This window comes from Pseudorasbora parva, chromosome 1, assembly GCF_024679245.1.
Source record: "Pseudorasbora parva isolate DD20220531a chromosome 1, ASM2467924v1, whole genome shotgun sequence".
In the NCBI taxonomy this organism is placed as follows: domain Eukaryota; kingdom Metazoa; phylum Chordata; class Actinopteri; order Cypriniformes; family Gobionidae; genus Pseudorasbora; species Pseudorasbora parva.
The window spans coordinates 43,515,470-43,531,364 of NC_090172.1; the positions used below are offsets into that span (position 1 = coordinate 43,515,470).

The 15,895-nt window shown below is 37.6% G+C and overlaps 1 protein-coding gene across 3 annotated transcripts in view; it reads left to right on the top strand.

Annotated features, from left to right (window-relative positions):
• Positions 1-15,895, top strand: part of myo1ea (myosin IEa) — a 55,692-nt gene that overhangs the window by 13,814 nt on the left and 25,983 nt on the right. For all 3 annotated transcript variants that reach the window (XM_067441731.1, XM_067441740.1, XM_067441749.1), the window contains exons 2-4: positions 2,561-2,704; positions 4,075-4,164; positions 6,771-6,865. In XM_067441731.1, coding sequence (XP_067297832.1) covers positions 2,561-2,704; positions 4,075-4,164; positions 6,771-6,865 — 329 coding nt within the window. The remainder of the gene's footprint in view (positions 1-2,560; positions 2,705-4,074; positions 4,165-6,770; positions 6,866-15,895) is intronic.

Genomic DNA, 15,895 nt, shown 5'->3' on the forward strand with positions numbered 1-15,895 from the left:
ATTCATGAGATAAGCCAACCAGTGATGTCTTCATATTATGATGATGATGATGATGATGATGATGATGATTATTATTACTTAAGTCCCATTTAAGTCATTGTGTGTTCACATAACATCCTGTTTTGCACTCCTTTACTTTGGCTCACGGTTTATAAGGAACATGTGCTGGGACGTTCATCTTCTTTCCAGGTGTTTATGTGTCATGTGGTGTGATGGTGATGGAACTCAAACATTGTAAAAGAAACAGCCACAGGACAATGCACTCTCTCTATAATATATGCAAGAATACACTAAACAAAACAGTCTCTAAAGACCTGAAAGTAGTGTTTACTGTTCTGCTTAAAATGTTGCTTTCCTCCTTAATTGTTTTTGAGGCAGTTCCACTGCTAATAATGTTCAGGTGAAGTACCTTATTGTTGTCATGGTGTTCAGCGGTTAATGTGTTGCTTTATTTTCCTGTAATTTACTTCGAACTTGTACTGTGCACGTTTACGATGGCAAGTTAATTAGTCCTTCAAGGGAGGGAAAAAAATCTGCCATACTTGGTCTGCTTCTGCTTTCCTACGGCACTAGATTGAGAGTTTTTCAGCCTGTGGAATGTACGATTTTGAGAACGTTAAATGACTTTCCAGTTTACCTCATATCATTGTCATGGCATTCTTCAGCTTGGGAAAATTGCTGTAAGAAAAGAATAGACAAATGTGGCCTTCAAATCAGACTAATAATGACTGAACATAACAGAGGAAAATGTTTAAAACCGCAATGGGTTTGGATCATGTGCTCTCCAAATCGGTACACTCACTGTCTGTGTCTGTCTGGCTCTTTTTCTGTATCTGACCTCCTTTCTTGAGCCACACTCCTATTACGCATCTCTTTTGATGTCCTGTCAAATGCACTTGAGGCTTTGTGTCGTTCTGCGTAAGGGGCTGGTTCCTCACAGGGCCATTGTGACCGTCTCACGGTAGCCAGAAGCTGTTGACTCACGTCCCATGATGAATGACCCGAGCTCTCCGGAGACACACCCTCTGCAAAAACATTACTAGAGCGGAAGCAGAAGGAGAACGAAATGGAAAGGGAGGTAAAAAGGGGGACAAGTGAAAAGAGGAGGAATAGTGAGAACATCAGAAGAAGATCAAAAGAAGTGTTTGCAGTGCTCCGGGAGCTTTAGGGAGACTCCTGACCATGCGCTTTTCGTCGGTTTAGAAAAACAAAATCAACATCTGCTGCGGTGAAAAAGAACGAGCTGTGTTCAAAGTGCTGCAGGCGGGGAATTGGACGTGGTCATTCCGCTGAGTGGATGGTTTTCTCACATTAACTGTTGTCAGCAGTGTACTGTTTATCAGTGTTCATGACTGAATGAGATTCAGAATGGGAGTAAAGTGTGTAATGTCTCTGTCTCTGGCTGCATTAAACACAATTGCAAAATATTGTTTCTAAACAGGTTTATCAACAACTTACTAACTCAGCCGAAAAAGTGGTTCGGTCACTTGGTTCGGGTGTTTATGATTATATTAATAATCCAGTAATGTGTGGTGCCAACGACATGTTTCACAAAGTTGTTTACACAGCGCTCTCTCGTCTCATAATTTGTATCCTGTTTTGTTGTGTAAATCTATTTAATTACTTCAAGAATATCATTTTAGTCACTTTATATTTTTCACAGGGGAATAATAAAAGATTTCGAATTTTGAGTGTGGATCACATTTACAGCTAAATTCTTCTAATAATATGATATCATCACAATATCAAATCGAAATTCATTCATAGCCTGCTGATAAAAACATCTTAAACTCGTCTTATTTTCACTAAGTTAATGAATTTAATTATTTGTATTAAATTTGTATTATTTAAAATGAATTTAATTAATTGTTTTTGTAATTTTAGTATTAGTTCAACCTTATTAAAGGCAGCATTTCTAATTAAAATTTCTTGAAGTTTAAGTTTTTCATTAAATAGGTATGTTTTATTTCAGCCTTATTTAATTTACCGAAAAATGTTGTACAAAGTTTTAGTTTTAGATAACTATAACAACACTGTTTAGGTTGTCTGCTGGCTGGTTTTAGAGCGATTTTCAGGTGGCTACCTAGTTAATCACCAGCTTGCCCTAGCTCGGAGGCCAGCTTAAACCAGCAAAGACTAAAAAAATAAAGCTTAGGCTTGTTTAAGTACTTTTTGGATACATTTTCAGTGACGGGCTAATTGTTGTTGCTTAGGTACCACATGGCTTGCTATACCACCAGTATACGATGCTGCACTACTGGCCAAAACTCATATCTTTAATTGAGAAAAGTTGAACAAACAGAGTAATGTTTTAAAAGTTCAACAGGGCTCCAGTGTTTACATTCTTTAGGGAAGTCAACCTATGAATGCCTTGCTTATAGCTGTGTCTGTTCGTTCAATTTGGGATGAGAGAAAGTACTTCAACATTAAAAATATGAGGCTATCTTTAAAGAGAAATCCAGTCATGGAATGTCTTGTATTGCCAGCCAGTCTGCTACACAAAAGCTATGGGTGTGTATACAGTCTAACGAGAGTTTCTTGTTTGTGTTTTCTATCACAGGGGAGCCGGGGACACTTCCGGTACCACTGGCAAAGCCACAATGTCAAGCAGAGTGGAGTGGATGACATGGTGCTGCTCTCCAAGATCAATGAGGATGCCATCGTAGAAAACCTCAAGAAGAGATACATGGATGACTTTATTTTTGTATCCTTCTCCAGCTTTGGTCTCTCTATCTAACTTGCTTATATCTTAATCTGATATGAAAATGGTCCTAAATAGGAAGCTCTTCTATCAGAGTTTTTGCAGATGAATGTTTTCCTTTGGCTTACTAAAAAAACTTATCTTGGACTCCACCTACTTGAGTGAAGATTAAAACTTGATTGGGTTTATTGTGACTAAAGCTTCACTAAACACTGACATTTAATGATGACGAAAGTTGTCCTTAAACTCTGGTACAAGTTCCAAATCCATGTTGTCCTATTTTCCCACAGTAGCAGGGACTGTTTTTGATCAAAGCCCTATGTGCGACGCTGAGACCTAAGATTGTTGAAGGCAGCCAAAGAATGCTGGTTTACCTCTCTTCTATATAAACCCAATGTACTTGGCAGGGTCATGTCTAATTCAGCACACATTACTGGCAGTAAAAATTACCTTCTTGATAAATCACAGAATTTCTTTACAAAAACCTCACTAGCAGTGCACTTCTATTTTCTGCCCTTATTAGGTTTATGGAGTCTTAGCAGACTCTGGCCATTTTGGTCTCAAATCAGTCCTGTGATTGTGGTCAGAAAATAGCAACAACACTAAAGTGTTCCAGTCAGCAGCATATGGAACTGAGGTCACAGCACGCCAGCCTCAATACTTCCTTTATTTGCAGTGAGCAACTTAGGGCCAGACGGCCAAATCGCTCCAATCACTCACTGCCTGCTTTTCCCTTCCCATTGCATTCAGAGGAGAGCAACAGCATCCTAGTAAGGCTCTGACCCAATAAACAAAATCTTCACTGCAGCCACATATAACTCTTTACTGATTTCACCAGACCATTATTCATATTCTGACCATTTTCATCTTCCAGTCCAGCCAAGTTTTATGAATACACTCTGAGTATTAACAACCACAATGAGTAAAATGGTCCATGAGGTTTTCCGCAATTGTGAACGCTAAACATCTAATAGTTTTCAGAGAGAGCGTTTTCAATCTAATAGTTTCACAGAGCGAGAGAGAGAGATACATCTATTTTGTATAGAAATGGTTAAATGGATAGTTCATCCACAAATGAAAATTCTGTCATCATTGACTCACGATCACGACACTCCAAAACTGTATGACTTGACTGATTTGAAAGACAAAAGAAGATAATTAACATTTCAACAACAAAAAAATGTGTCCACATAATGGAAGTCACTTGGAACCAAATCAACATCGGGTCCCATTGTATAGACAAAAATAGCTTTTTTTAAAATATCTTTGTGTATCTGTGTTCAACTGGATAGAATAACATCAGGGCTCAGTTTTAATTTTTGAAGTAAACTGTCCCTTTACTTTATCTCTTGACCCTTGACCTTTACCTGCAGACATACATTGGTCCTGTACTCATCTCAATAAACCCTTTCAAACAAATGCCTTACTTTGGGGACAAAGAAATAGAGATGTACCAGGGCGCAGTAAGTAGTCTTTTATGGTTTTCTGAAGTTTAGTCCTGGTCCAGGATAGACTGTTAACTGTGGTGCAGTGTTGTTATTAATAACTGTAACTATTAAAATGATATTAAAATGTATATTTATTCAAACTCGATTCCAAAAAAGTTGGGACACTGTACAAACTGTGAGTAAAAAAGAAATGCAATAATTTATACATCTCATTAACTTATATTTTATTCACAATAGAATTTAGATAACATATCAAATGCTGAAAATGAGACATTTTGAAATGTCATGCCAAATATTGGCTCATTTTGGTTTTTATGAGAGCTAAACATTCCAAAAACGGTGGGACAGCAATAAGAGGCCGGAAAAGTTACATTTACATATAAGGAACAGCTGGATGACCAATTTGCAACTTATTGGGTCAATTGGCAACATGATTGGGTATAAAAAGAGCCTCTCAGAGTGGCAGTGCCTCTCAGAAGTCAAGATGGGCAGAGGATCACCAATTCCCCTAATGCTGCGGCGAAAAATAGTGGAGCAATATCAGAAAGGAGTTTCTCAAAGAGTTTGAAGTTATCATCATCTACAGTGCATAATATCATCCAAAGATTCAGAGAATCTGGAACAATCTCTGTGCGTAAGGGTCAAGGCCAGAAAAGCATATGCCTGTGATCTTCAGGCCCTTAGACAGCACTGCAAGACATACAGGAATGCTATTGTAATGGAAATCACAACATGGGCTCAGGAATACTTCAAGAAATCATTGTCGGTGAACACAATCCACCGTGTCATTCGCCGTTGCTGGCTAAAACTCTATAGGTCAAAAAAGAAGCCATATCTAAACATGATCCAGCGCAGCTGTTTTCTCTGGGTCAAGCCCTATTTAAAATGGACTTTGGCAAGGTGGAAAACTGTTCTGTAGTCAGACAAATCAAAATTTGAAGTTATTTTGGGAAAACTGGGACTTCATATCATCCTGACTAAAGAGGACAAGGACAACCCACATTGTTATCAGCGCACAGTTCAGAAGCATCTCTGATGGTATGGGATTGCATGAGTGTGTGTGGCATGGGCAGCTTACACATCCGGAAAGGCACCATCAATCCAGACATCGTCTCTTCCAGGGAAGACCTTGCATTTTCCAACATGACAATGCCAGAACACATACTGCATCAATTACAGCATCATGGCTGTGAAGAAGGATCAGGGTACTGAAATGGCCAGCCTGCAGTCCAGATATTTTATCCATAGAAAACATTTGGCGCACCATAAAGAGGAAAATGCGACAAAGACCTAAAACAGTTGAGGAACTATAAGCCTGTATTAGACAAGAATGGGACAACATTCCTATTCTTAAACTTGAGCAACTTGTCTCCTCAGTTCAGTCGAAATGTCCACATCATTGCACGTTGTTTTTATTTACAATTTGTCCCAACTTTTTTGGAATCGTGTTTGTACAAAATGAATGAAAAATGAATGAAAATGTTGTATCCTTTCATTTTCAAAAATAAATCTAAAAAAACATATAGATATTAGAAATAAATTAAATATAGAAGTATTGTCTTGACAACTAACTAAAATAAAATAAGTTGAGGTAGTAAAATTAAACCTGAAAAAATAAATGCAAGATAAATACAAATATTTTGAAAAAAATTATAAAAATTATAAATCAGTACTAAAAAAAACTAACTAAAATTAAAATATACAAATAAAAGCTAATTTAAAATATTAATAAATATTATAATAGTATATAAGTAATACTAAAATAACACTGCTGTGATGTCCAAGAAACAGTTTTGTTGTAAAAGATCTAGCTATTAGAAATCTCACTTTAGTTTTCCTTAAGTGTTATGGTACTTTGATTCATTACACATTCTACAAATTAGGTACATTTTTGTTGTATCGAAACTGTCCTAAAAAAGTTATTTATGTAGTTTGATACCTAGAGGTTTCTGTAAACTAGAATTGTTTCAGTAATGATTTTAATAGAAGGAGGATTGTGTAGGCGTGGTACAGCTTTTAACAGCTGCATTCTTAGTCAGACAAGTAGTTGCACAGGCCTGCCTTAACCATTGAAGCCACCTGGCTATACCTCCATGGAACAGCATGTACGGGTCTATGTTCTCAACCGCGCTTGCCCAGGGGTCTTGGCTCCTCATCAAGCTTCTGGATCCTGTCAATAATCATTAGCTTGTGGAGGCTACAGCAAAAACCATTGAATGTGTTTTGACTCGTATACCACATATTACACCTATCGCAACTGGCTGTTCAGTGAAGTTTCCTCTCATTTACAGTAGGAGATGGCCCCTTAAGGGCCCTACAAGTGCATTTCCTGTGATCTAGCAGGAGGCACAGGTAACAAAAGCGTGCGTTGTGTCCCCTACATCCTGGAGAAAATATACACAAAATAAAGACTAAAGGATATAAAATTACTTTGTGTATTGATATATCATAAAAAGAAGGGGAAAGTTATACTCAGGTTAGTGGTTAGTGTGCATGTTCACTCAGAAAAAAAAGGGACAGTGGAGGTACAATGTGGTGTACGAGTCAAAACGTATTCAATGGTCTCTGATGTAGCATTTATGAAATGAATGTGCTTTTCTCCATTTCTCCCTTTCTCTCAGGCTCAGTATGAGAACCCTCCTCATATCTATGCGCTAGCCGATAACATGTATAGAAACATGATGATTGATCGTGAGAACCAGTGTGTTATTATCAGGTGAGAGAACTTTTTTACTTGAACTCTGAACATATCTCTAAACATCAAACTCTGTGGTTTTAGCTACAGTAGATTTTATAAGGAATCTTTTTTTTTTTTTATCTGATTAATTCACAAATATATATATATTTCAGTTTTAGTTGTATTTGTCTGTTTCTTCTATTGTTTGATTCTATTCATTCTATTTGAATTCTGGCCTATGTACACGTTTGGTCGCATAATATCTGGAAAACTCACCGTGCCAACACACTGTGCACACATTTCAGGAGGCATAATTAAATGCATTTGTTTTCTAATGTGTTATTATTTTTTATGGCTTTATTGGATTGGACAGTGTAGAGAACAGACAGGAAAACATAGGGCGGAGAGAGAGGAGCGGGATCGGAAAAGGACCTTGAGCCGGGAGTTAAACACAGGTCACCGGGCGCAGTTGTGCTCAGTGGTTACATTAGACTTTCTTATTGTTTCTCATTTGGTCGTACAAATTGTATATGATTAATCTATTATTACCTGTTAATAACTTATAATCTATTATTACCTGTTATTTTAATTTTCATATTTCAATGGTAATAAGACATTAAATAGCTTTTGTTTTTATCCACATTTTAATTTTTAATTATGAACGCATAGGACCAGTTCATAGGCTAGATTATGCCTTCATTTATTTATAAAGAGAACAGATGAACAGAAATCGTGTTACTTTTCATGTTCAACCCCACACACAAGCAGATTAATGTTTTTTTATGCAGTGACAGCGGAGACAATTAAAACACAACCTTTTGTACCGGAACAAGCAAATATGAACAACGCAATATTGCAAAATACAATTACGATTAAAATATCAACAAAATGCATAAAAATGAACTGAGCTCTCTGTTTCTTCTTGAACTGAAACCTTCCTATTGGTCAGCATTGACTGATAAAGCCAAAGGATATAGCATGGACATTGTCTATTGTTTGCTATTCATCCTCCACTGCATCCGCATCAGTCTTTTTGCATATTTGATTAACAACTGCACAAATATTTGGCCGCTTAAAGAAACTTTTTATACTCAGTTGCCGTGACATTTTTGCAACTGTATTTAGACTAGAAAAAGACCCCATACACTGAGATCAACAAGACAATACTAGATCATAGCTGTTCACCACCAACTGGACAGGGTGGGATTTACAGTTAGAGGTTACAATAGATCACCCTCATTGTAATATGTCAAAATAACAAATGGCCTTTAGATTTGCTATAAAAAAATCAGTCAGTGACAGAAAATATTTGGTTAATGCCTCCACTGGTTGCACTATATGTCAGAGTGCTATCAGCTCTGACTAATGTGTTTTTCTTTATATAATTTTTTTATTTAAATTAACATGTTAAACTGGCTGTTTTACTTTTTATACATGCAGACTTTAAGTGTTGCTCCATTCTGTTAATGTGTGATGTAGAAAGGGTGTGACATACAATTAGGTTTGGTATGATGTCAATGCAGACATTGCAGTGGGAGAGTCACCTGGCTGTCAGTTGAGTGAATAGTTTGGTCATCACTGTTTTGGTTATACTATTGAGGGTGTACAGTTAAATTACAGTTGAAAAGAACAGATTTAACAAGCCCAACATCCTCAGCGGTTGCTTTTAAACATGCACATTTCACTTACCAATAATCTGAGTATAACGTTCCTGCTCTTCTGATGATATATCAAGACAAATTAATTTTATATCCATTGGTCTTTATTTTGTGTATATTTTCTCCAGGATGTAGGGGATACAAAGCACAAGGGCTTTTGCTACCTGTGCTTCCTGCTAGATCACAGGAAATGCACTTGTAGGGCCCTTAAGAGGGACCATCTGCTACTGTAAATGGGAGGAAACTTGGGTGTAATATTGAGTTCTAAAGTTTGTCTTACTTAGTCAGTGAGTCAAAACAAGCAGAGCCACATGACATTAGGAGTGTCAATATTTCCTATTACACTTCAAGCTACTTTTTTAACTTCTTCAATCTATCTCAGTTACACCGAAAACTGTAAGCCATCCATATTTACCTTCTGAAAAGTGAACACTGTGTTTCTGTAGTGCCTTTAATGTTGCTCTCTTTGTTTGAGCGGTACAGCATGTCAACTTCTGGCTCAACATGTGGTGTGCATTCTGGTAACTTTGCTCTCGCTTTGTGGTGATGCTAGCTGTACAGGTTAAAAAAGTTTGGGAATTTTAGCCCACCTTAGTTTAAGAAAATATTTTATTTCTGGATGTAAATGTCAAGTCTCTAAATTCACCCTGGCATCCTGCAGCGTTAAGGCATGTGTGTAAACATGGTGAAGGAGGGAAAGTTGCAAAGAACGAGATTTTCACTGCTGAGTCTGGGCTCTTTCTTTAAGATCTCATAGTCACCTGTGGGCTGGATGGTGACTGTAGTGCTTACTTCATAGTAAGTGACTTCAGTTTCAGCATTTTTCTCACCCATTTGTTTGTATAGCGGGAAAGCTGCTTCCAGTTCAGCCAGACCACATAAAGAGACTGGAAGTGGAATTGTGATGATCCAGATCAGTAAACAAAACCATGAAATTGCTGCCCAGGCATCCTGTGGTCAAGCTGTATTTTGGTTAGGACAGGCGCAGGTTTTTCTAAAGACCATTACTCAACAAGGAAAGGTTCTTTTCACATGGCAGTTACCGTTCAAAAGTTTTGGGGGTTTTTTTGTTTTGTTTAAGAAGTTTTGAGAAGCATTTGGTGAGAAGCTCACCAAGCATTTATTTGATCAAAAAATACAGTAAAAACAGCCCTTTACATACTACAATTTAAACTGTTTAACTGATTTTCATTTTAACATGTAATTGAATTTCCAGCATTATTACTACAATCTTCAGTGTCATAAGAGTGCCTTTAGAAACCATTCTAAAATACTGATTATTACTCAATGTTGAAAACAATTGTGCTGCTTAAATTTTTGTTGTGGAAACTAGGCTACTGTCTTTTTTCCAGGTTTCTTTGATAAATAGAAGCTTGCCTAAAACAACATTTTAAATAGTTTTTTGTAACAACGTAGAACTTGCCAACTGTGACACAATCGCTTGGCTCATTAATATGTACGCCCCCAACATTTGCATATGTCCAAACATATTCATTTTCAGACGGAACTGCACAGCATAATCATCATGTAAACAAGCGACACTCGAGAATAGCGAAAATGGCAGATCATGGACACAAATGTCATGTTCCAGGCTGTGCAGGGGACGTGAGGACTTTTTAAAGCCTTCCCACAGATAAAAAATATCAACAGTCATGGTTGAAGTTTATTATAATCGGATACCGCAACAATTCAATTCAAAATTGTTTGTAGCAGTAAGTAGTGATTTACAGAGAGACCACATTGTCTAGATGACGCAAGATGCTAGTACAATAACAATAGGAAACTCCAAGTACTCTACAAAACTAAATAGTGTGTCTAATGACAAAGGGTAATATACAAAATACAACCGTAGATACGTTGCTTACAGATCGCTCACTCAAGCCTAGCTAACGTCACCTTCTCCACCATATAAGTTAAAACGACAGTCATTTGACAAGGCTATTCATTTTGTAAAATTTATATATATATTTGGCGGCAGTGGCTCAGTGGTTCATGTAGATTGTCTACAACCGGAAGGTTGGTGGTCCAAACCCCCGGTTCCACCTGACCAAGTGTCGAGGTGTCCATGAGCAAGACACCTAACTGAAGTATGATATTTTTGCATTCCTGTATTTCTGAGTACATCACAGTCACTGCGTAGCCTACACTGTGACTAACGTTATATAAACATGCAATACGTTGACGAAAAAAGACGAGTCTAAAATGTAGTTTAAAAAATAAAAACTTGAACAAAAAGCACTGGTTTTGGTTTTGTCTGAGGGAAGATTTCAGTAATTTAAATCCCCCAATCAGAGCTTTTCTGTGAAAAGAACACTATATGTTTTACCTAAACGTGCAATCTGGCAACCATATATACGCGAGCTCTCTCTCACGCGGATGATCTGAAAACACCAATAAACAAGTAAGCTGCATTTAAGCAATCTCCATTTGACATGTTCTGCTTAAAGTGTCATTCAGTCGGTCTGTGTTCTGTCAGGATGGTCAGGACTCACGAGCCGCTTCGCTGAACAACTGAACTTGTGTGAGCTGCTGAAATAAGCCAATCAGAGCAGAGCTCAACATTAATATTCATAAATTAATAAGGCAAAAACAGAGCATTACATCCTAGGGACAATAGGGTTGTAAATTAATCTGTAAAACTGTGTAAAAAGTGAACTTTTGCCCGTAAATAAGCTACATTCCCTCTATGTAGATATCGTTTCAACTCATTCTAGGGCACCTTTAAAAAAAACAATGCTTACTTAGCCCAAATTTTTGAACAATAGTGCATATTGCCACAATCTAGGATGTTTTGGGTATTTCGTTTGGATTGTTGTGATCTTCATTGTGTATCATGGCATAATGGTATGTTAGATCAGTATTGTTTGGTGGAAACAATGAGGAAGGATGTAGCAGAATCTGTTGTATTAAAACAGTCTCACTCTCCCAACAGAGGAAACCATCTATTTACCCAATTAGGCTTTGCATGTGTTAAAGGACAAATAAACAGACAATTTCACTGAGCTCAGTAACACTTAATTTTCTTGTTAGTATTGCAGATGCGGTCGCCTGTACAGTATTACATACAAAAGCATTCCCACTCATCAGTGTGACCCAGTGCTGTATTTGCTGAGCTGATGTTTCTACTGCTAAATAATCAGTCTCATGACTCATCACTTACTGAATGAGACTGAATGGCTGATGTGTCTCTCTTTCTTTCTCTCTGTGTCCATTTTTGGTCAGCAAACGTATGAAGGATGTTAAAAAAAAACATTACAGCATGCAAATTACAAATCCCCCAAAGACATGTTTAAAAATAGTCACGGACAATTAATCTAAGTGGACTGAATGCAGTGTACAATAAGAGTGTGTTCCCAAAGCTTTCATCGCCTGTATCCGAGGAGGGACATTTCCTTTAAGGTGGAGAGCCTATAAACTCGCAAGACAAAGGAATGAGAACCACATGGCAGACTAAATCTCTTGTAAGAACTCTTGGAGCCGCCACAAAAGTTTTTCTGCGTGTATTGCAAGGCTCTCACGATAGAACGAGGTGAAATGAAAGGTGTGTAGTACCATTGCTGTGTGATGTAATGGACTTCTTACCACTTCCCCAAGCCTCCTTTAATATGCCACAGCTGTGCCTTCTCGAAAGGGTATTACTGACATTGGTAATAGAAGAAATATAGAAAGATAAACTAGCTCCTTCTGTCATCATCCGCCAAACCGCATACATCTCAATGCGTATAGCTCTGCCAAAAGCAAAGGGCAAGCGGATGGATGCAAGTAATGGGTAAAGCAACTGAAGCAAAATAAATAGAGCCAGCTCTTCCAAATAGGATTAATGAATAACATTTTCATCAGCAAATGTTCCTGCCCTGTTGGATGTATGTATAGTACAGTATAGGTGTATGTACAAAATATAATTCAAATGTTCTTTTTTTATTTTAAAATAAATAACTTTATTTTATTTAATGCAAGAACATGAAGACATTTATAACTTATCATGGTTTCCATAAAAATATTAAGCAGAACACCTGTTTTCAACATTGATAATAATAAGAAATATTTTTTTAATTATAATGATCAGCATTATAATGATTTCTGGAGGATCGTGTGACTGCTGAAAATGTAGCTTTACTATCACAGGAATAAATTACATTTTTAAATATAAAATATAAGAAACAGTATTACTGTGTAACAAAACACGACATAAAGTCCAGGCGAAAAAAGTTCTCGCTCCCACGATTTCGAGAATTAACTGACGTCATTTTGTTCTTGCAGCCCCGGTTTAGGAGTTCTCGCAGCTTGTTCTCGACACATCGCCTGAGCAGAACTTTTTTCTTGAGGGTGTCCGAGAACTATTGTGTGATTGATCATATATTTAAAGAGGGCGTGGTTAATACGGAGAAACGCAGATGATCGGCACCTGCATTTCTCGTGAAGTATGTACTGGCCAGAATGAACTTTGTTCTGGTTCTTGCCACCTTGAGAAAACAAACAAACACATTTCTTTGTTCTTGAAAGAGTATGTTCCAAGCTTTAGTGCAGCCTTGGTGTGTGTGTGTGTGTGTGTGTGTGTGTGTGTGTGTGTGTGTGTGTGTGTGTGTGTGTGTGTGTGTGTGTGTCTGTGTGTGTGTGTGTGTGTGTGTGTGTGTGTGTGTGTGTGTCTGTGTCTGTGTGTGTGTGTGTGTGTGTGTGTGTGTGTGTGTGTGTGTACTTGTTTATATTACAATGTGGGAAAACAATGTAACAATGTAATATAAACCTGAGATCACCAGATAGGTTTAGGGGCAGGGTAGGGGGATAGAATGTACAGTGTAAAATCCATTACATCTATTGAAAGTCCACACAATTCACAAAAACACAACGTGTGTGTGTATTCTGGTAAACCCTACGTATGGGGACAAAATGTCCCCACAAAGATGGCAATATCTGAATTCCTTGTCCTTGTGGGGACATGTTTTTGTGCGTGTGTGTGTGTGTGTGTGTGCGTGTGCGTTCGTGTTTGTGTGTGTGTGTGTGATCTTTGTTTTTTGGCATTCACTGTAAAGATTATATCATCTCGTAAGAAATTTACTGGCTACATAAATAAACGTTTTGTTTTATGTTGTGAGTTCTTTATTCAAACAAGCCATTCGCATTATGTAAATAAGCATGTGTTCCCATTATCCATCAGCACAATGCAGACCATACCTCACTGTGGAGTAATATAAAAACATATTTAGTTAATTAAAGGAATTCCCCTCTCGCCACACCGTTCTGCTTGATCTGTATTGAGGATTTAAAGTAATTGAGGATAAGAATCTACTAAACCTTCTCTGACCCTCTTAAAAGCTTGCTGAGCAGATTTTAATATTGTGCTGTGGGGCACACAAGGGGCCAGTTTTGCTTGTTAATGCCCTCCTGTTCTTGTTTTTAAACTGATGTAGGTGGGAAAATGTTATTTTTTTATGTATTCATAAAATGTTTTGATTGTTAAAGCATTAAATACAGTTGCTGCTGTTAGATAACAATCATTGTCACTACTAGATCATAAAAGCCTATATGTACTATATACACACTATGTCAGGATCTCTGAAAGAGGACTCAAGTGTTACCAGGTTTATTGTCAAAACAGCAGACATGGCAAGAGATTGAGGGAGAGGAGATGATAACAGTCCAACGATAGGTAGGGACAAGGCAAAATTTCAGACAAGCTGAGGGAATGGCTGCTGAGACTAGCCCAGGGTGTGAATAGGTTGATGTGCTGAGGTTGAAGTCAAGTGAAGCACCAGGCCGATGAATGCAGCAAGAGTCAGACAGGATCAGCACACGTGGATAGACTCACAGGGCCCGATCAGGCGTAGCTCTGGTCTTGTTGCTTGGCAGAGAAAGGATGCAGCCAGAGATGTTCAGACCCAACAAACACAAGACAAGGCAGATAGCAGTAACAAATGCTTGGCAGTAACTAGAGAAACAACTACTACTAGCAAACAAACTAACAGTACAATGAATAACATGAGGGAGAGAGCACACATTATAAAGGGAACAGAAAACATGAGGAACACGTTGAACACACTCAGACAAACAAGGAGCAGAGAACATGGGAAAAGAGTGAGCACACTCAGGCTGAATCTGAAATCACTCCCTATATCCTCAAATAGGGCACTATTTGGGGAAACCCATTTGTTGTGGTGTCCGAAACCATAGTGGACATGCTCGAGTGCACTCATTCAATCCCACATTGCACTGCAATAACAAGTGTACAGCCGATGTACACACAACAGCTGACCGACTTCACGCACTCGTTTTCATTCACTCCTTCAAGTGAACTGTATGACGATTGCATAGTCAGCCGAGGAAAGGGTGAGCACACTCAGACAAATAAGGACTAAACAAAGACTAAACAATAGGGTGTGGTAATTGGAAACAAGACAAGAACAGCAAAGGCAAACCAAGACAGAGCCATGTGTTCAAGCACAACACAAACAACACATTAAACAAAGACAAGACTGACAAAACTGTCACAGGAGAATCCTAACACACTACTATTGAAAAATTTGGGATCAGCAAGATTTTCAGATTTTCTTTATGTTTTTGGAATAATGTTTTCTGTTATGTTCAGAAAGGCTGCATTTATATTTAATCAAATATATACAGCTCTGAAAAAAATAAGAGACCACTTAAAGGAACTTTATGTAAGAAATGTATTTCAATTAATCATAAAATGGCCCTGATATGTCACTAGACATTAAGAAACCATGTTAATTTCAAATACTTATATCACTGACAACAGTAGTCCGGCCAGAATATTGTCATTTAAAAGTTGTTGTTGAAAAGTTATTGGATTGCGGGAAAGATGGCTGCCGAGGGCAGGAGTGGTTTGTTGGGCTCCACTCATGGCCTTTGTATTTTACAATTTTTATTATTGTTATTGAGTGCATGGACCTATAACTTCTTCCCATACAACAAGGATAATTTGGTTAATATATTTGATCGTGAACAAACAAAGCTTTACTTGTACTCACTTATAATATCATGATTATATTTTGTATGTTTGGAAGTTATAGAGTATAATTGTTTGAGTTTTATTATTGTATGAATCAGTTTTTAGATACTTTTTTGTATTTATTGTATTTGATTGTATAAAGGCCCTTCTAGGGACAAGTGTTGCAAATTAGCCTTTGGCTATATACACTGTGATACAGACATCAGATTGTTTAGTTTAAATGATCTATGTTGGTGGTATATGTCCCTATCAAATAAATTATTAAATAAAAAAAAAAAAATCAACTGATGTTGATGTTGACATGTTGTGTTTGGGCCTGAGGCTCCACCCTCCACATATCTACCAATCATGAAGTCAGTAGTGTTTCGGCATCCAGGTTGCCAGATCTGCTCTAGATACCAAAGCTGCAGCTACAAACGTTCCTGTTGGATCCTGCAGCATATC